This window comes from Podarcis cretensis (genome assembly GCF_951804945.1).
Source record: "Podarcis cretensis genome assembly, chromosome: 14".
Lineage (NCBI taxonomy): Eukaryota > Metazoa > Chordata > Lepidosauria > Squamata > Lacertidae > Podarcis > Podarcis cretensis.
In genome coordinates, this window is record NC_137183.1 from 29,538,882 (window position 1) to 29,559,565 (window position 20,684).

General features: G+C 47.8%; 1 protein-coding gene across 1 annotated transcript in view; it reads right to left on the reverse strand.

The window, feature by feature from the left end:
- RASGRF1 (Ras protein specific guanine nucleotide releasing factor 1) overlaps positions 1 to 20,684 on the reverse strand; it is a 59,938-nt gene that overhangs the window by 26,724 nt on the left and 12,530 nt on the right. Inside the window, exons 3-8 of the mRNA XM_079953583.1 lie at positions 18,340 to 18,487; positions 10,438 to 10,530; positions 6,034 to 6,287; positions 2,688 to 2,767; positions 2,226 to 2,419; positions 967 to 1,076 (exon numbers count right to left, since the gene is read on the reverse strand). Of these exons, the coding sequence (XP_079809709.1) occupies positions 967 to 1,076; positions 2,226 to 2,419; positions 2,688 to 2,767; positions 6,034 to 6,287; positions 10,438 to 10,530; positions 18,340 to 18,487 (879 nt within the window). The remainder of the gene's footprint in view (positions 1 to 966; positions 1,077 to 2,225; positions 2,420 to 2,687; positions 2,768 to 6,033; positions 6,288 to 10,437; positions 10,531 to 18,339; positions 18,488 to 20,684) is intronic.

The following is a 20,684-nucleotide window of genomic DNA, read 5'->3' on the forward strand; positions in this document are numbered from 1 at the left end:
GACAAAATGGCACCCCTCCCATTCCATGGACAGAAGTTCATTGGACTGGATTCTATAAGCTGAATCTTATTTCAAGATGGGTGACATGACAACACCCTCCAGTGCCCCTGAGGGCAGTTTAGTAGAGGATGGCAGGCAGCCTATGTGGGTTACCAAGGGTTCCTGCGTTGCAGGTGGTTAAACTAGATGGATCTTCGGGTCCCTTCCAAGTCTATGACTCTCTGGTTCTATGATTCTAAGGCCTCTCAGCCAGTCCCCACATTCCCAGCACCTGCCACCTGAGGCAGCTATCTCCCTCTGCCTAATGGTAGAGCTGGTCCCCATCACTTAGGCTGGAGGGAGGAGATGGCAGGATGCTCACACCTCCCCACCCCCCATTGTACTGGGCTGGACTAGACCTTTGGATCCCTTCCAGCTCTACAGTTCTATGATTCTATGATTCCTCCTCTTCCTCTGCCTGACCCAACAAGAGCCCCTTTCCCACCAGCTGGCCCATGCGGCCAAGCCTTGGCCGGTGGAAGAGTCCCGGGTCTAACCGAAGACGGGGAGTCTCTCCGAGACCAACACGCCTTTGAAGTTTCTCAAGCAAGCTTGAAACTTCTCCTCGGGGATGTGTGTTTTCCCTTCTCAGCATTTTCTAAAATAGCATATGCTGCCTTGTCATCCTGCCCTTCACACATCCTGAACACGGTGTCTCTGCTGGAGTACAGATGGAGGCTTATTTTCCCCAATGTGATAATTATACAAAAATGTGAGAAGTTCAGCATTCATTAAGGCGCTGAGCTAAGCGTGCTGTGGGGAGCTCTCTCCGTGGATGGTGGCGAGTATTCGGGGGGTGCACATACAGTCACGTAGCTCCCGGGTACATTCTTGCCTTCCAGAACCAGAACCTCATGGCAAAATTTGAGCCCAAATTCAACACACCACACCCTCCACCCTACAGCCCGAACTGCCAAATCTTCCAACCTGGAGAGCTCCTCCAACTTGGACTTGGCGTAGTCCAGGCTGTTCCTCTCCACATGCTCGTGGGGCGTGTGAGCCAGGAGCTCGTGCAGCGTCAAGATGTACCTGGGGATCTGGGCGAAGAAGAGACAGGTGAGAGAGGGTGGAAGAACAATTCCGTGCAATGCAGAAAAGTCCACAGGTAAGACCTGGAAGCAGCAGGAGGAAATTCTGGGCATCTTCCATCCAAGCTATTTGGTTTATGCATTTTTGGGGGGGAGGGGAGCTGCCTAGAATCCCCATGGCTGTTGAGAATAAGTGGGGGAAGCCCAGCATGGCCACTGGCAGGAGGTCCAAAATGGCATTGGCATTGGTCCAAAATGTCCGGATAGCACCAGGTGAGGGAAGGTGGCTCTAGTTCACTCAGGCCTCTTTTTTGTGTTGGGGTGGGCAAAATGTATTGGGCCCCATTGCTCAAAAAGTGAGGCTCTCCACCCCAAATGGCCACCCCAAGAGCAATGCCCTGATCTGCCCTAAACCAGGCTGTCACAAATATCCTGCAAGTCTCTTCAAATGTTAATAGGGTACCTAAGAGACCTGATTCAGAAAGAGCCAGGCTTTAAAAAGATGCCCTGCAGCTCTGTTCCATCCCAGCAACAGGCATAAGAATCAGCTCCTAGGGACTGAGGGGTGTGCGGTTATTGGACTAAGGGGACTAGGCTAGTGACTAGTCCCCTAAATGTTCCACTGATGCCTCCTTCCCAAAGCCCAGGAAGCTTCTGCCTGGCTTAGGGAGGGAGGTGCAAGGCTGTGATGGGTTTAAGATCCATCCTGCCATCTTCCCAAAGCCCATCCGGCTTTTGGAAGGAGGCAGGAGGGCTTAAGCATCCTGTCAGAGCCCTGGCACCTCCTTTGCAAAGCCTGGGAATCTTCTGACTGGTTTAGGGAGGCAGGTGCAATGCTCACGTGCGTGACGTCGGGATGCCACAGTGTCACATGCATGACTTCAAACTCCCATCCTCTTCGCAACCTAGTGCCTCTGGCCCTAACTGTTCCCCTATGAAAAATTCCACTGCATGCCACTGCTTCAGATCCACACCCCCGATAAAATATTTTTGATTAATTATGCGGGTGGGGCTTACCTGGGCCCCCCAATATTTTATTCAAGTTGGCATCCCTGGCACCAGGGATCTACACTGGAATTTCTCCTTGCACTTGGGCAAGGAGAGAGAGGCTGTCTTGGGCACCCCCTTGTGACAGACACCTGCTGCTTCCTCCCACACCTGGAACATGGGATATGTCAGGAAAGTTTCCAGCGTCCGCTCCTCGCAGTCCGGCTTGGCCTCATAGTGCTTCAGCAGCTTGTCAAAATCCCTGTTCTGCTTGCAGTGAGCCAGGATCTGCAGGCTGTACTGGTGGTTCCGGACAAACTCCTGGTAGATGTTGAGCATCGGCAACAGGATGTCAAAGAGGTCAGCTGTGAGCAAAGAGGCGACAGTGAGAAGCGGTGGGGGCAGGAGATACAGCCAGCCCCTGTTGACTCTACCCTGGAGCCTAGTGGGCACAGGATATTGGCTGGTTGTTGTAGGGGTACGGAAAACCAGGGGGTGAGGGCATGGAATGCAGCATCCAAGAAGAGGTCGTGGCTGAATAGGAGCAACTCTGTGCGGCAACGTTTTGTTGTGGTTGACGCTTGTCCTCCTGTTGAACCAGGAAGAGAATGAAGAGCAAAGAGTGACACTCACCCAGCACCAAGGTTGGCCAGCTGGAGATGCGTGCTTTCAGGCCCTGGTAAAAGATCTGATGTAAAAACATGATTGTCTCACTGAAAGAGAAAAGAAAATGAATCAGATGGGGGAGCCATTGTGTTAGGCATCCTCCTGGTGCTCCCAGGGTTCAAAAAGTATGAGGAGTGAGTGCTCAGTTCTTAAGAATGAACCTTTTATTCTCTGCAAACACAGGACTCCTGGTGTTATGTTAGAGGGAGGAAAACTTATCTCTATCTACTTTCTTCATGTTAGGCATAATTTTATAAACTTCTATCATGTTGCTTCTTACTCCCCTTTTCTCTAAACTAAAAAGTTCCAGATGCCACAACCTTTCTGCATAGAACCCCCCCCCCCCCAATCAGTTAGGCTGCCCCTTTCTGAACCTTTTCCAACTCTACAATATCCTTTTCAAGGTGAGGTGGCCAGAACTATACATGGTAGTCGCAACATAGATTTGTATCTTCTTCAGTAAACCTGCTCAGCTGAGCGCTGCTGGCCTCCTTCCGTTTGGACAAACCTAATCTTGCTGCACACAGCTCAGAACACCTGTGCACATGTTTCCATGTGCTTTGTCTGGACACAGGTGTCTTCAAACAAAAAAGGGGGGGCAGGTGGGAAGAGATAACCAATACGCGTTTCATCTGATACTGGTTGTCACCAGCCCCTGACTGTCAGCAGAAGAATCTGGCAGCCAGTAAAATATTTCAACAGCAGCTCAAAGTGAAGCATTGCCCTCTTCCTTCAAACTGAAGCTGTCCATTCATTCCTACTATTGATCCCTGCACTCCTGGGAGAAAGGAAGGGATTCTTCAGCCACAGAGGGACTAGGATGGGCAGACTGCTGTCGATCTGCAGGACACGTGGAAGTGTGGATACCAGCCAAGCAATTATCCTGCCTTGTGGGAAGGTGGGAAGAACAAACTGCTCTGTTGCATTTCTGGTGATGCCATCCATGGCAGATGTTCAAGCACTTATCCAGTGAGGAAGGTGGCTCACAGATACTGGGCCTGCATCCAAACTATACTGTATGTTTAAAGCACACTCACCCACCAATAATCATGGGCACTGTCGTTTCTCCTTACAGAGCTGCAATTCTCAGCACCCTTAAACTACAGGTCCCATGATTTGAAACACATTTTTCTCATTTCAAAGATTTTTGGGAGCTATGGTTTGTTAAGGGTTGCTGGAAATTAAAAAGCGGTGTGGGGTAAACTACAGGGCCTACAATTCTTTGAGGAAAAGAATGTGCTCCAAGTGCAGTTTAAAAGCATGGTGTCTATGCAGCCTAAGTCCGCTAGGGGTCACCACAGAGTACAGGAAAACAACAGAGTCCTAGGAATGCATGTTGGGAGGTATGTTTTAGTACAGCCACAAGGTACAGCACTGATCTAGAAGGATGTGTTCTGGAGCTGCAATGTGGAGTTTTAAAGTGCCATCATAGTAGAAACGGGGGGTTCTTTGGAACACTGCAGCATGCCTGAGGGCACACAGAGATACACACAGACTTGGAGATGTGTGCCCTGCTAACAGGGCTTGACAAGGTCAGAAAGGTGGAGGAAGGGGTTAATGGAGCTTGGGGCCAGATGAGACAGGAAATGATCCAGGCACTAGGAGGAAGGCTGCTCTTTTGATGAGGTGGTCCTGCCTGCTAGGTCAGAATCCCTTCCCTGGTTCCTTCCTCATGGGCTACTGCAGGGCAGGATCTGGCCATCCCAGTTCCAGCACTGGAGGAGGCCCCTGGTGGTGCATTTGCACAGCCCCTTGCTATGCCTATCTGAAGGCTCCATTAGAGCCTAATACGATGGTGAGGAGCTTGTGAAGCCTGCCTACTGCTGAATGCCAGGCTTGGCATCTACCCCTGCTAGGAATGATCTAATGCACCAGTAGCTATAACAACAGAAACAGTCTGGGAGGGGGAGCGCTGAGCAACAGGCCAGGCGATTTCAGCTGCGAGCAAAAAGAGGAGCTGCTGGTGCCTGGATTCGGGGTGCAGTGAGAGCTAGTCCTGGCAGAATTTAGCCCAGGGCTCCATTTGTTCTAGTTCACCAGAGTTGGAAGCTAATTTGGCCGGTGCCCTCCTTTCTGTGGAAACAAAGCCCACCCTGCAGGGAGTATTTTTAGAAAGTGGTGTGTGTGTGTATTAGAGAGAGCATGCCTATGCACACACCCAAGTCCTGACTGACACATCTGCACTTTCTCTCCAGATGCACCTTTAGAGGGGGCTGCATTCAGCCAGAAATGTGGCAGTTGCTGCATGAACAACTTGGCTGCCTGGCAGGTTCCTTGCAAGTCACTGCTGGAAGGTGGCGAAGGATCCTGCGCTTGGGACATCCCCCTTGCCTGACTGTGCACACACTGTCCGGTGCTTACATAACTTATGACATGGGGTGGGGGAAAACATGGGAGCCAGGAATGGTGTAGTGGTTGGAGGGTTAGACTAGGACCTGGGAGTCTAGGCTTTGAATCCGCACTCAGCCAGCCTGACCTACCTCACAAGGTTGTTGTGGGGACAAAATGGGGAGGAAGAGAACCATGTATGCCACCTTGAGCTCTTTGGAAGAAAGGTGGGATATAAATGGATAAATAAATACATTTTATTTATTTTTTACATCTGTGGTCCTTCAAATGTTGTTGGACTCCAAATTCAAGCAGTCCCAGAAGCCAGCGTGGCCAATGGACAAAGATGATGATGATGAGAGTTGTAGTCTGGAAAATTCTTGAGGACCAGAGACACATTCTCTGCTCCTGCCATTTTTTAAAGCCTTTCATGTGTCCAAGCATATTGTCTACTAGATCACCCTGGTGATTTGTTACTTGCTAATTTGCTGGCAAGACCCAGAACTTCATCCTGTCACCTCTACTTGACTCAATTTTTCAGCCTCCCTCCCTGACCGGTGGGGGGTGGGGGGAATCAGTTCTGCTAGAAGAATCTCCTCTACATTTTCTGTGGTGAAGTCAGACACAAAGAATTAATTCAGCTTCCTGCATTTCATGGTTCAACAGCCTCTCACTGGCTGGTTTCCAGTTCTTAAATAAGAAACAGTTTTTGTTGTCCTATAGTTTTTAGCAACAGGCTCCCCAAAGCCCTTTTTTGTTATGCTTGCAAAAGTAAAACAAAACACACTAAATCTTGTTATAAGCCACCAAGCAGACTTTTTGAAACGTTGAAAGGCAGGGTATAAATCTAACACACCCAAGCAAAACAAATAACTGTGAGGCTATTAGCTTCTGTTGTTGTTGTTGTTGTTGTTGTTGTTTTAAACCCTGGAATACCAAGTTGCTTTCCTTGAGCCAGATATAGCCAGAAGTGGCCCCTACTCACCTGTTCAAGAAGATGCTGCTGACATCGTCATGGGTGATAGGGGGCTTCTTGGAGCTGGCAGCCATCCTCAGTGGGCGCAGGAAGTTGTTGACCAAGATGTGCAGCTGCTGAACATACTCTGCCTCAGCTTCCAGCATGCTGAAGACCACCTGGTTCCTCTTCCGCATGCTGTCCGCATGAGGTGAGCGGATGTAGTCTTGGATGATGGTCTTCCATTTCCTCCTGCACAACCAGCCTCGTAAAAAGCTCTGGACCTGATAAAAGACAATAAGTTTCATAAGGTGATCACACAAAGCAACAGGAAGAAGTACTAGGTGACCATTCAGCATGGAGCTTTCAAATTGGTGCAAGGAAGTTCCAGCAAGATTTCATCACACCCATCCCAGCTCTGCAAAGAGATTCATCAGTCTCATTTTGCAGGGGCTGGAACAGATCTGTCCCTTCTGTATTTATAAAGCTTCAATTATTTCCCTGAGATTAGAGAGTGCCCTTCACTGACTGCTCCTCTGTTTATTATTATATAGTGTATTTAATATCTATGTGCACACAGGTGCCTATTAAAACACAGAATTGCAGGGTATTAATCTATTTTGGATTCAGAATGTGTTCCAGTGGCTGGGGGTTCCTATGAAACAAAAGAGTGCCTCTGAGCATGCATGAGGTCATTTTCCTTCTCTGCTGAGAAACCCACAACCAGACCCTATATAAATCTTGGTGGAAACAGAAGCACTTCTGGATTGGTGCATAAAGCTCAGGCAGATTGGCCCCAGGGCCTTGGATTTTGGAAGTGTAAATATTGTATATATACTCTATGTTTGCACTTGTACCTAGCATGCCAATTCCACTCTCAGGAAAGGCTTTGATATGTCTCTAAGCACCATCACACACTGGCACCAAAGGGTATATACACAGAAACATTTGCTACAGATAACGCAATACATAAATAAGAGCAGATCAAAACGCCAATTACAACACATTAATACGCCTTTCAAGCCCAGTATTGTTGACTCTCACTGGCAGCGGCTCTCTGGAGAGTCCAGCAGGGCTTCCCATCCCTAACTACCTGGGCTTTTTAACTAGAGTGGCCACTGAGGATTGAACCTGGGATTTTCTGCATGCAAAGCAGGTTCTATATCCCCTTCCCTGAACTGCAGGCCACATTGGCCTGGTATTCTGTTCTGTGGGCACTTGAGGCACACGGGGGAAGGAGATGGTATCTGGTGAAGGCAAGGCAAGGCAGGCAGAGGCTGGCCAAAATAGCCAGATGCAAGTCATAGCCTGAAAAATCAGATCAAGCCAGTGAAGATTGGTCAGAAGCTCTATCACAGAAGGCAGATAAAATCAGGACCTCGGACAGCTCCAAATGAGCATTGCTAGTTGAGGATCCCCTGCTTAGTCAGAACATAAGGACAGCCTGGCCCATCTAGTCCAGCATCCTATTCTCACAGCAGCCAACCAGATGCCCCAATGGAAAACCTGCAAGTGGGATTGGAGCACAAGAGCACTCTCCTCTCTTATGGTTTCCAGCAACAGGCATTCAGAAGCACTGCTGCCCCCACAGGGAGCTAAACCCAATGGAAGTCTTCTGTAGGCTGACAAAGTCTGTAATGTGGCTTGTTCCACCTTGGTCCCCTACTGGGTTTTGCCATCTTTGATTTCTGCAAGGCTGAGAAGATAGACATTTGGCACAGGGAACTCATCCTCTGAGCCCAAGGATGGTTTCACGGCTGTGCCCACCCTGTTGAGAGGGCCCCAATTCAGTACCAGGAGTTCTCCCAGTACCAGGGGTTCTCTCATGAGAAAGGAGTCATAGCCTCGTCCTCATCGAGTCTTTCATTTGGGTACCAAAAGTTTCCAGGATTGGGTTGGCTGCTGTTAGCCTTCACCTGGGCTTATAAGAGGGGACCTATTTGCTCCCCACTCCCAGACACCTCCCCACACATCATGGAGAGGTGGCAGTCTGCACTAGGTCTCACCAACCGTGTGGGCAGGTATAGGGGGCCCTGAAGCAGCCCAGAAACTACAGCCTCTTAATGAGCTACAAGTGACGCCTTTGTGTTTACTAAGCTCAATGAAGAAACGGCAGGGTGGTTCCCCCGCTCCCCTGCTTGGAATCTCCTGGGTGACAGGCAGCATGAAACGCTGCAGGTCCTACGACGTAAATCAATGCAAGATTTCCATCTGAGAGGCGAGGGAGGTTTCTGTGTGGGTGAACCTCAAACTGCAAGGAAAGGGCAAGGATGAAGAAACAAACTGAAGCCTGGAGATTCTTTAGCGAGAATCCAGGAAACACCAGAGCCTGCCAAATGTAAGCAGCCAGGGTTCCTTCTGCAGGAATTCATCTCCCCCTATCTCCCACCCAGCTCCCTGTGTTGCTTTAATATCAACCTGAAGCTGCTGGAAAAGATCATCTGGGGAGCTGGAGAGCAGGATCACCATTAGTATGTAGATGACATCCACCCAGATCTCCACCCACCCACCCCATCCTTTTTTCCATCGTAAGACAAGGAGGCACTTGGAATCTGGAGGTTGTGTTGGACTGCATCCTTTTCCCTACCGACAAGGCAAATGTTGGGGGCAGTTGAAGCCTAACCCAGGAATGGGCAGTCAGCTTGCTCTGGATAGAGTGGCACCCTTCCCTCCCTCCGAAAGTTCAGGTTCACAGCCTGACAGTGCTGCGGGCAAAAGTGCCTTGGCACACCTGTGGGGCCTTCTTGGCTCCAATATCCCCTCCCTTGGGAAGGTCCCTTCTTCTCCACCTCTAAAAGAATAGTGAAAAGGCAAAGGGCCATAGCTCAGTGGTACACCATCTGCCTTGCAAGCAGAAGGTTCCAGGTTCAATCCCCACGGGCATCTCTAGGAAGAAACTCCTACCTGAAATCCTGGGGAGCCGCTGCCAGTCAGTGTAGCCAATATTGATCAAAATGGACCAGTGGTTCTGATTTGCTATAAGGCAGCATTCTGTGTTCCTATGTGTTCCTTTTGCAGCCAGCACTACTGTTATCTGCCCAGTAAACTGAGTCCTTTTGCTGCTCTGTTTTAGTGAGCAATGTTGTCTCGACGTATAACAAGTCAGTGTTTTATTTTCCTTGTTTTATTTTATTGCTTTTACTTGTTTTTTTCTGCAAGCTGCTTTAGGGACTCTTTGCAGAGCCAAAAGTGGCATTAAAATATCAGTTTAAGCAAACAAACATTTTGTATCTGCTTCCTGGCCAATCTCCCTCAACTAATCCATAGCAAAGGTCATCCTCCATGGTCTATGGGGAATACGGTGTGCATAAGAGCCCAGGGAAACTGTAGGAGTCCAAAGTGGAGGCCCTTCCACCATGAGCACCCTTGAAATGGTTCACTGGGAAGTCTCCTTTTATAGATGGAGATTGAAGAGTAGTCCAGCGATTAGCCACCCTGCATCTTGTGAACCAGGAGATCTGAGGAGAGGATGAATTTATTTATTTTCAAAATTCACTGGATGATTATTTTTTATTTTTTCGCAAAGTCCACAAAGCAGCATTCAGTCACATTTTCAATACAACAAAGTAATATTATAAAGATAAAAACACAGCAGCCAAAACATACACAAAGAGAAGCAGAAAGAGGAACTGATTTCTGGGTGCAGAGTCGGTGCAGACTAAAGAGTGGACTCAATAAAAGAGCCTTTATTGATCTCTGAAAAGCCAGATATGATCACACAGGGGGAAGGTGGGCCTCCCAAGTGCCACAACCTCAAAGTCCCTGTCATTTTACTCAAAGTCATTGTACTGGAATGTGGAGCAGGGTCTTATCAACAGATGTCAAAGGAGAAGCAGGACCACTCAGAGGCATTAAGGATCAGGGACCCAAACTATTTAGGAGGCAATGCAGATTGAAAAGAAATAACTGATCCTTCTTCCCAGCCAGGAGCTGTGCACTTTTCTTTCTCCCCCCACAAATGTTTTTTGTGGGAGAGCTGGTGGAGAGATCTGGGTGTATCTGGCCTGCAGTGGCTGTGATCCAGACAATGACTTCCTGGGTGCCTGTTTCCATCCCTTAGGAATATCCTCACATTTGTATGTCAATATCACTGTGACAAAGACATCACCTGGACCTTCCTACCACACAGAAAAGCACAGAAGCACACAGAGACATTGACTTCCCCATTCTCTGGCACCATCCAGGTGTTGCAAACCACAAGCACCAGCCTAGCCAGAAAGTTTGCTCTCCTTCCTGGAGGTTAATGGCATTGCAAAGCACAGAAGAGGACACTTTACCACCACCTACTGGCTATAATAAGGCCCTTGCTCCTCAATTATGACAGATGTTTTGGACTCCAACTTCCACCAGCCTGCGCTGGCTGAGGCTGATGGGAGTCCAAAACATCTGGAAGGCTGGACCAGAGACCAAGCTCTCTAAAACACCAGAGCCTACCTTCTTGATCTTCTTGATGTCACTGTCATCGTCGTTGGGTGCATTGGTCTGATTGGACTGGATGCGCTCATTGTCTTTGAGTAAGGCTGCAATCTGGGAGCAGACAGTAAACAGAGAAGTAAAGGTGAAAGGACTGACATGGTAACAAGCCTGCTTCACTCAGGGGGCCCATCATGATGAAGGCACCCAGCCAGTGAGAGATGCACTTCTAGCAAGATGTGCGGAACTCCCCGGAATTCCATGGGGGAGCTTCCATCACAGACTTATTTCGATTTGGGCATTTCTATGCCACCCAATCAACTGTGTCCTCTGGGCGGCTCATGAATTAAAATCAATGAAATTCAAATGAAACAGTACTAAAAACAATCAATATTTACAAGCATTGCCAGCACAATTAACAAACAGCAGCGTAAAAGCACCCAACAGCATAAACTCAGTAAAACACCCCCCCCCAAAAAAAAAAAAGAATAAGGAAAAAGAGTTATAAGAAATAAAAACATAGGATTTTAAAAGAGCAAACAGTCTTCACCTGGTGTCAAAAGAAACGCCTAACATTGGCACTAGTTGAGCCTTCTCAGAAAGTATTCCATAAGCTGGAGGAACACCACTAAAAAGGCCCTTTCCCTGGTAGGCAATAATAAACTCATATATAGTCCTTTGCCATTTTCTTCCATATTATTGCAGGAGGCACACACAAAGTATTTGATTTTTTTTACCAAACCACTTGATGTTAATATAGGGTGAATTCCACAAAACTTATCTGATGAAGAGCCCTGTGCAACTCAAAAGCTTACATCAGGCATAGGCAAACTCGGCCCTCCAGATGTTTTGGGACTACAACTCCCATCATCCCTGACCACTGGTCCTTGTAGCTAGGGATGAAGGGAGTTGTAGTCCCAAAACGTCTGGAGGGCCGAGTTAGCCTATGCCTGGCTTACATCCTCTTATATCAGTTGGTCCAGTATAAGCTATCACTTAAATGAAATGGTTTGAATGAGGCCAGTACTCAAGTCAATGTGTGGGGGATCAAAGGTGGGGTCCCCTAATACAAGTTCCAGTAGGGATGGTTGCACCTTCCCTTTGCTTTTCCAGGCTGAACACACACACACACACACACACACACACACCTTCACCCATTCCCCACAAGGCGACTTGGCTTCAGGGGCATTGTCAAGGTTTGGCTCCAGGAGCTCAAACTCCCCATTCCATCTTTTCCGCTGGGCCCCAATTCCCCTGCCCTCCTCTCCCTTTTAAAGCGTTAAAACGTCTTTTAAAAACTTTGATCTCAGGGTGGCTGGATGTGCTTCCAATCCAAACACAATGCCACAGGCCAGCTCAGAGGGCGGATGACACAAGTCCCCCCAGCAATGCCTTTTGCAAGATGCACAGCCACCCTGGAAGTAAAGAATAAATAAAGTTGTAGACTTGGAAGGAACCCAAAGCACCCTGCAGTCCAACTCCTTGCAATGCAGAAGGAAGGAAGGAAGGAAGGAAGGAAGGAAGGAAGGAAGGAAGGAAGGAAGGAAGGAAGGAAGGCTCCACTTTTTGTAAGCTACAGATGGGGACCAGGGGGGAGGACACTGGCCCTGGAGGGGAAGGGGGTTGACAGCACAGTGATGGTTGTGTGTGTCTGTGATGGTGTTGAAGATTAGTGACTAAGTGCCTCCCAGTCACTCTCTTGCAGCCTATACTGCTTTGCAGGGTTATTGTGAGGAGAATAACGTGCCCCCTGCTTGGTTTTCAGGCTTGCCCATTCTGCTATGAGGGCTTTGATCTGGTCCTAAGAGGAGGCAGGAGCTGTCTGACATGGCACAACCCACCAGCCTCCTTCCCCACCTGCCTTGTGACCTGCTGCCTCAGCTCTTCACTTTTTGACTGAGAAGATGGCAATACCTGTGCCAGGTAGCCAGGCCTCCTGCCCTTGTATTTTCAGTTGACACAGCCAAATCCCTCCTGTTCAGGGCTGTCTCTTAGGGACTGGGGCAAGGAGCTGATAGCATTCTCAGTATTATTTCATATAAATGTTTTTGTTTTTTTAAAGGGTGGTTACTTTCCGAAGGCAAATTTGGAATTGTGTTGCTTGGAAGCTGAATCACCATCAGTTAGGTAAAGGAAAACACATGCGTTGGTGATGTAGATGTAAAATTGTGACTTACTCTGAATTAATTAGCCTAGTGTATAAATATCATTTTTTCCCCTAATCTGATTAATGTCTTTCTGTGTTCATGCTTCTGTAGCCCAAACCACACCACCCACGCAAAAGAGAAAGGTATTGGCAGACTCAGAGTAACCCTGAGATTTGCAAATGCTCTAGAAAATCTCCAGAGAGAAAAAACAAGAGAGAGAAGGATCCAGAATAACTCAACAACATGTAATGTTGAGCCACTGGAAGGAAAAAAGGGGGGATGGAATGGAGTTATTCAGAAAGGACAGGAGGAAAAGGCATCTGACACCCAGTCATGGATAATCCTGGGAATTGTAGGTTGTTATTGGTGCTGACCTCACAAGGTGACCATTCCAGGCACCCTTAATCAACCACAGTTCCCAGGATCCTTCAAACTATCAAAGTGGTATAAAAGGTAAAGGTAAAGGTACCCCTGCCCGTACGGGCCAGTCTTGACAGACTCTGGGGTTGTGCGCCCATCTCACTTAAGAGGCCAGGGGCCAGCGCTGTCCGGAGACACTTCCGGGTCACGTGGCCAGCGTGACATCGCTGCTCTGGCCAGAGCCAGAGCCAGAGCCGCACACGGAAACGCCGTTTACCTTCCCGCTGGTAAGCGGTCCCTATTTATCTACTTGCACCCGGAGGTGCTTTCGAACTGCTAGGTTGGCAGGCACTGGGACCGAGCAGCGGGAGCGCACCCCGCCGCAGGGATTCGAACCGCCGACCTTTCGATCGGCAAGTCCTAGGCGCTGAGGCTTTAACCCACAGCGCCACCTGCGTCCCTATACTAGTGCTTTAAAGGTATGGTGTGTGGATAGCAAGAAGTACAGAGCGGACCATTCTGTTGTCAGAAGGTGTTATTTCCTGATTCAGACTGAGAAGCTGTTTCTCAATGCATCAGTGGATGGCAGCGAAAGCAGTCCTTGAAAATCACAGGAAAACTCCAAGGTTTTAATGCAGCTGAGATTGAGCATAGTATCCCACTTTCCAAAAAAGTCCAAAAGATAGCAGCAGAGCCAAGAGCTTCCTGATCTTTGACTCTTTCTAACTCAGTTCTTATTTAGAACGAAACATTTAAAAGTTGGCCCAGATAATGCCAACCCCAAAGCTAAAACAGTCGAACCTCAATGGACAATCCAGTCCAGCATCCTGTTCTCACAGTGGACAACCAGGTGTTTGTAGGACACCCACAAGCAGGATCCAAGCCCAAGAGCCTTCTCCCATCCTGTGGTTTCTGGCAATACTTTCTTTGATCTGTCCCAAATCTTCTAGCATTCAGCTTCATTGGGTGTGCACAAGTTGTGAGAGAGGGAGAATTCTCTCCCCCCCCCCTCTACTTTCTAGCTTACTACAGCTCTGCAATGTGGTCTGTCATAATACTGCAGGTCAGAGTCAGGGCTGAGGTTGGTTTGGATTCCCAGGAAAACATTCCCAATATCCATAAAGGTCAATCAGCTTGAATTGTCCACCTAAGACAACCTCCTGGGCCAGACTGATCAGGCAGTTGCACCCAGAAGCCTCATGCTTCCTTATCTTGCATCCGTTAACTGGTTGCGCATTTTCAAATGTTCAAAAATGGGATGCATAAGCAAACACAGGTTGCCCATGAAGTACAACTGAAGTCAGAAGGGAGACTCCTTGTCTTGGATGCTCCCTGCTGCTTTTTCAACCCCTCGGCCCCTTAGCTGAAGTCACGCCTCGGCAACTCACCAGAACAATGTTTTGGTGCAAACACTCCTTGTATGAACTGAAAGACGGAGATGTAAAATGCCTATTTCCATGCAAAGAAAACTCCTAAACAAATCAAATTCAAGCATGCAAATGAACTGGGAGGCGTAGAAGCAAGATTGGCTCTGGGGAAGTGACATCACAACAACAACAAATCAGAGATGCACGAAAGCATTGTCCCTTCGAAGCTGATGCCATTCAGTTTAACATCCTGAGGTTGCCCCTAGCAACGAGATACAGAGCAGCCTCCATTAGAGCCCTGGTATTTTTAAACATCACACCCCCTCTTTTTAAGTGTCATGCCGCATGCCGCATATGGGTGCTCTGGGCAGCAAAACAGGGAAAGGGGGCAGGTGGGTGTGAGGATCCTGAGTTATGCAGGAGGCTTGCTTATTTTTAAAAGGCCGCCCCTGCTCCACTCCCAGAGATCAGGGTTGTGGTGGAGTTGAGGGGCTAGAGAAAAGTAGGGACCTCTTCCTAGGCCTAAAAGGGGGTGGGGTGTCCACTGAGTACCTCCTGGGAGACTTCTGCCTGGCAATGCAACCCCTCTCTGCCCCACTCTTTAGGCAGCATATAAACACACACCTAAAGGAATTCTTCCCACAAAGAATTCTGGGAACTCTAGTTTACGCCTCACAGAACTCAGCACTCTGAGCAGACTACAGTTCCCACGATCCTTTGGGGTGTGTTGTGTTTCAAATGTACAGTGTGCATGCCTTGGGGGAGAGAGTCTTTGTTCCATTTTCAAACTATTATAATTCATGCGCAGGAACACAGAAGACATAAAAGGCTCAGTACTCAGTCCCATTCATCTGAATAGGGGGGAGAAGGAAAATGCAGGTGTTCATGGGGAAAGAACTGGGCTCAGAGAATGTGCACATCTGGCGCACCCCTGAGCCCAGCATGGTCTCTCCCCCCCCCCCCCCGCAGCATGTCCTTCAAACTGTGGCCCTGTGGCAAGCCCTCTTCTTCGCGGGAGTTTTCTATAGAGAGGTTGGATAGCCACCTGTTGGGGATTCTTTAGCTGTGATTCCTGCGTCACAGGGGTTGGACTAAATGACCCTTGGGGTCCTTTCCAACTCTACAATTCTATTATTCTAAGTAGCTGAGAGGAAGGGTGGGATTTGGTCTGTTCTGCTCTGAAGGAGCAGCTGTGTAGCCTTGTGGATTCATTACTGTCACTTAAGGCTCAAGTGACTTCAAGTGGCACAAAGTGCCCTCTGTCAGTTTTGGCTGCTGGGCCCGCTACACCCCTGTCTGGAGAGGGATAGCTTAACTCCTGTTATTATTAATAATATTTTTTCATTTGTACCCTTCCCTGGGTTGCCCAATCCACTCTGGGCAGCTTCCTACACATATTGAAGCATAATAAAACATCAAACATTAAAAACTTCCCAATACAGGGCTGCCTTCAGATGTCTCCCAAGTAAAATAATTTTTTATTTCCTTGACATTTGACGGGAGGGTGATCCACAGGGCGGGTGCCACTACCAAGAAGGCCCTCTGCCTTGTTCTCCGTAACTCCACTTCTCGTAGTAAGGGAACTGCCAGGGGGCCCTCGGAGCTGGACTTCCGGGTCCAGGCTCAATGATGGAGGTGGAGACACTCCTGTTTTCAATGCTCTGGCAATTGCTCAGCTAGATTACTGCAATGCTTTATATGTGGGACTGCCATTGAAAATGGTTGGGAAACTGTGGCTGATGCTGAATTCCACGGCCAGGTTGCTCACTGGTGCAAGAGGTTCTGAGCACATTACGCCAATCCTGGCCTGACTGCACTGGCTACCAATTAGTTTCTGGGCCCTATTCCAAGTGCTGATTTTGACAAATAAAGCCATATGTAGCTCAAGACCCCCGTACTTCAAAGACCACCTCTTCCCACATGAACCAACCCAGACTCTGAATTCCCCACATGAGGCCCTTCCCCATGTGCCCACTCCAAGGAAGGGGCAGAGGACAGCAACACAAGAACAGGCCTTGTCAGTGGTGGCTCCCTGCTTGTGGAATGCTCTCCCCAGGGAGTCATGCCGGGCGCTATCACTGTGTTTTTAGTCCCCCAAAGTCTTAGGATCTTGATTTTCTGCTTATCTTTTCATGGGTTGGAAAAGGATCTGCTCTTTTATCTATCTATATTACTTGTGTATTTTAAGTTGCTTTATCCTTGTTTCTAATGTTCATTTTTGCAAGTCAGTTTGAATTTCACTTTTGAGGGAAAAGAAGCAGCAACAAATAAACAATAATAAATAATCACAGCTGGTGGACCTTGTCCTTTCAGTGAAAATCTTGTCCCCATAAACCTACCAACCAAACCACTGACTTTAACGCAGTGTGCAATTTATTCATAATTAGGCATTATCAAACAGATCATATTCAGAACAAAATGGACTCACTTCTGATATTAGCCATGCTAATAGCTGAAATGACTCCTCTGCAAGCAGGGAGAGTTCCTGGCTGGTCTGCTGATAAATCTTTTACACAGCAGAAAGAGCTGCTTTTCCCTTTCAAAATCCAGTAAGCAAAATTTGCACATTAAAGGGAAATGTCATTTGATCTGCGCTTCAAAGGGTAGTGGGGTGTTGTTGAGGGGAACAGCAGAAAGTACAACACTAAGACTTTAAGCTCAGAGGCAGACTAATTATGCACCAACATATTGATAGTTCTTGGGTTACTTGTTGCTCGATTTTTTTAAACTATACAATGAACAGCTTTGACCCATAACATTCATGCCCATGGCAAGGTCTGCTACTGCTGGAAGAAACCAAGTTTTCAGATTAGGGGTCTTCCAGGCATCCCTTCTAAAATCTGTTGAACACCATAACGTGCCCAACCGACAGTATCCTACTCAACCCCCTTCCAGATGAATATTGCTGTGCTTCGGGTATTAATGTCTCCTGCACAGCCAGCACTAAGTAACTGGTGGAACTTCAAGCAGTCTCTTGTCAAAGGGTAAACACTCCGGCCCAGAGACTTGGTTTTCAAAACACCATTCAGACACAGGTTTTTCCATGCAGAAGCAAGACACAGGTTCAGTCCCTGCCTGTGCATGTGTGAATCTGGTTCTCATGGCATTTTCACCTGGGATGCTACAAATCACTTCACCTCTAGAACATGCCATCTTTCTGATGGCTTTCCTTTGCATTACGGTTGCGGTTATTTATTAAATTGCTTAACAATTCACCTCTCTCAAAACAGCCCAAAGTGACTTACAGAAATATTTAAAAAATTAAACTAGATAAAGTTTGAAACCAAAGAAATAGCAACAATGAATCCACATTCTTGTATTCATTTAAAAAACCCCGAACAACTTAGGTCCAGAGTACCTTAGGCATCATCTGAATATTTCTATTCCAGCTCGGTCACGAGATCATTTGCAGGAGTGTCATTATTCATTCCCAGAGTTGGTGATGCTCATTTGACAGCAATAGAAACCAAGTCATTGGCCCAGTCCTGTCAGACTCTGTGGAGATTCCAGCAGGCACCTTCTGTGCCAACCTTTAAATGCCTGCTGAAAATTTTCAATTACACCAGGCCTATTCAGGCAATTGAGAGTCCTGCAAAATGGGTTACTGATCTTTGTTTTAAACTTCCTTGTTTTAAACCTTTTATGCTTTTATGTTATTGTTTTATCTTATTTTTGCTGTTGTGAACTGCTTTCATATTATTATTTTTTTGTAAAAAGCGATATAGATACATTTTTTTAATAACTAACTAACTAAATACTGCTACACAAATGCAAACTGCCCATAAACATTGTAAAATCAAAATAGGCAAAGTATACAGTTCGCCTGAAAGCAAATTGGAAGTCAGAGAGCAGCAAAAACAGCCCATCGTGTGCCATCAAATACCCCAAAGGGCAGGAAATGCAGATGGGGTCCTTCCCATTGCTGGCAAAAAAAAACCCTGCTGAGAGGAAGGGGGTACATTTCTCCTGGCACGATACATGTCTGAATGCAGCCACAAGGACCAACCACACAGGCTCCTTTGCCCTTTGCATAATCAGCATGTTTTTACCTCAGATTTCAGGCGCTCAGTCTCTATTTCTCCATCTTCAATTTGTTGCCTGAGTTGCTTGGCAACTGTTTTCTCCGTTTCCACAATCTGAAGTAAATGGAGGTACTTCTGCATTAAAGCTTCATGCTCTGTAGCAAGAGTCCTATAACTGTTATATAGACAGAGTTGTTAAGACATTTCCTCCCCTCCGTTGCTTTTCCTGCCTGCTCTGCATCTCACACCCACCCACCAGGTTGGGCACTCATAACCACCAACAACCATGGAAAACTTGGGGGATCAGGTCCATGGGCTGCCCTAAATGCTGTCATTGGGGTGGATCAGGTGGCTTCCTCAAGCCATGTCTGCTGCCAACACAATTAGAAAATCCTATGGGGGGGGGAGAGCGAGAGAGAGAGCCGACCCAACAAGCCATCAAGTGATAACTGCATTCATCATGGGGGGAAGGGAATGGCACGACTCTGCTGCTACAGTTCAGAGCATGAATTTCCCCTGCCACTGCTTGGCTTGAATTTGATCATTCTGATTGATCATTCCCATTAAGCTCCAGCCATTCTTTTTATCCAAACATTTTAGAACAGCCGTTTCCCAACTTAGGGCCCTCCAGAAATCATGGACTACAACTCCCATCATAGGTGCCAACTCCCTGGGGCCCTGGGTGACCGAGCACCCACAAAATTCCCCATGAAGGTGCCCGGCACCCACAAAATGCAGTGCCAATATCATGCATGCTGCATGGCACTCACAGCCCGGGCACCCAAGCTGGCACTACTGACTCCCATCAGCCTCAGCCAGAGCAGCTGCAGGACCAGCTGCAGCTGCAGGACCAGGAGACTGGGGAAGGCTGACTTCCCATATTCAGCCTGTGAGTAATAACAGCAAAGAAGTGATTATCTGAAGATCAAGATTCCATGTCCAATTCCCAAACTTGCACTCTGCCACTGTTACCCAGTGGGCTACATATAGAGGCCAACCCACATGACCCCAAAGAGGCCCTGAGCACATGCTAATCTCAAACTATGCTCCTGCTGGCCACAGACACCAGGCATGTTTGCTGCTTGATCTGCCTTGCAGCCACATCAATTTTTAGCAGAAGACAGGGATCATAATTGATCTGGCTACATGCTGGAGCAATTGGACAGTGGCTTCTTCCACTGTGTGACCAGCTGTGATGCTCTCTTCATTTTCAATGTGCTCTGTGCCAGCTTTGGGTCACATGGATCAACTCTATGAGCCCACAAGGATCAGCGAGAGATTCTGCAAAAACTCTGGCAACTGTTATGAAGATGAAACCCTGAAGACCTTGAAGACCTTTTCATTCCCATCAAGGAGGCAGATTCATGTCCTACTATACCAGGCTTGGTTTACTGGCTTCAGTGGTACTAAAGGACAGGTAAGGCTGCTATCTTATATCTACTAACCTGGGAATATGTCCCATTGAAGTCAGTGTACCTTACCTCTGAGTAGACCTATATATGGGTTTGGACTGCAGGCGATTGGGAATGGCCAAGCTCCTTCCAAGCTGGCAGTGACTTTGGTTGGGAAACACAGGGTGCAATCACACAGTAAAGCCGCATTGAACTCAGAATGGTTTATTTCTGAGTAAAGATGTTGAGGGCTGTACTGCCATTTAATCCCATTTTACGAATTCTATGAATTCAAATATTCGTGGAAGGATCTGGCCCACAATATTTCACATGTGAGTTGGGTGGGGGAGTCGCTTCTTTGTTTCCCTCCTTGGTTAAAAGCAGCCTTTCCAGGAAAATGAATTGAATGTTAAAAGAAAGGGAATGGAATTAAAACGCAAATGTCAAGGATGAATTCTTATCTCTGGCTGTGGCAACTGGCAGCGTCCCAGGTGCAGAGGCAGCATTAAGAGTAGAGAAAAAAATATCTGATGCAACATCCTCTCCAACTCCTAAGTCTGCCCAGCTGCTGCCCAGAGCACATTTTGAGAAGGCCGGGGGGGGGGGGGGGGCTCCCTCAGCCCTCTGTCAGCAAGGCCACAAAGCATCCTCTGTGCTGCAAAAAGGCATCCCACCTTCCACTCCAGACAAAGCAAACTGATGCCTGGAAGTGTAGGTGTTCCCATTCTGCACGGCACACCTGCTTGTTTGAGGCTGTTTCTGGCAGTTCCATGGGCAACTGGGAAGGAGAGCAAGGACACTCCCTTAATACCCCGAGCCTTCTCCAGATCCCCCCCCCCCCCGCTTCCTGCTCCTACCTGGCACTGACTACACACACTGATGCTTATCTTTGCAATCAGGGCTTTGACAAGGTAGTCACCTTGGGAGGCAGGCTGGGCACAGCTGGGAGGGGGCGGCAGATCTGGAGCCCAAGGACTGTGC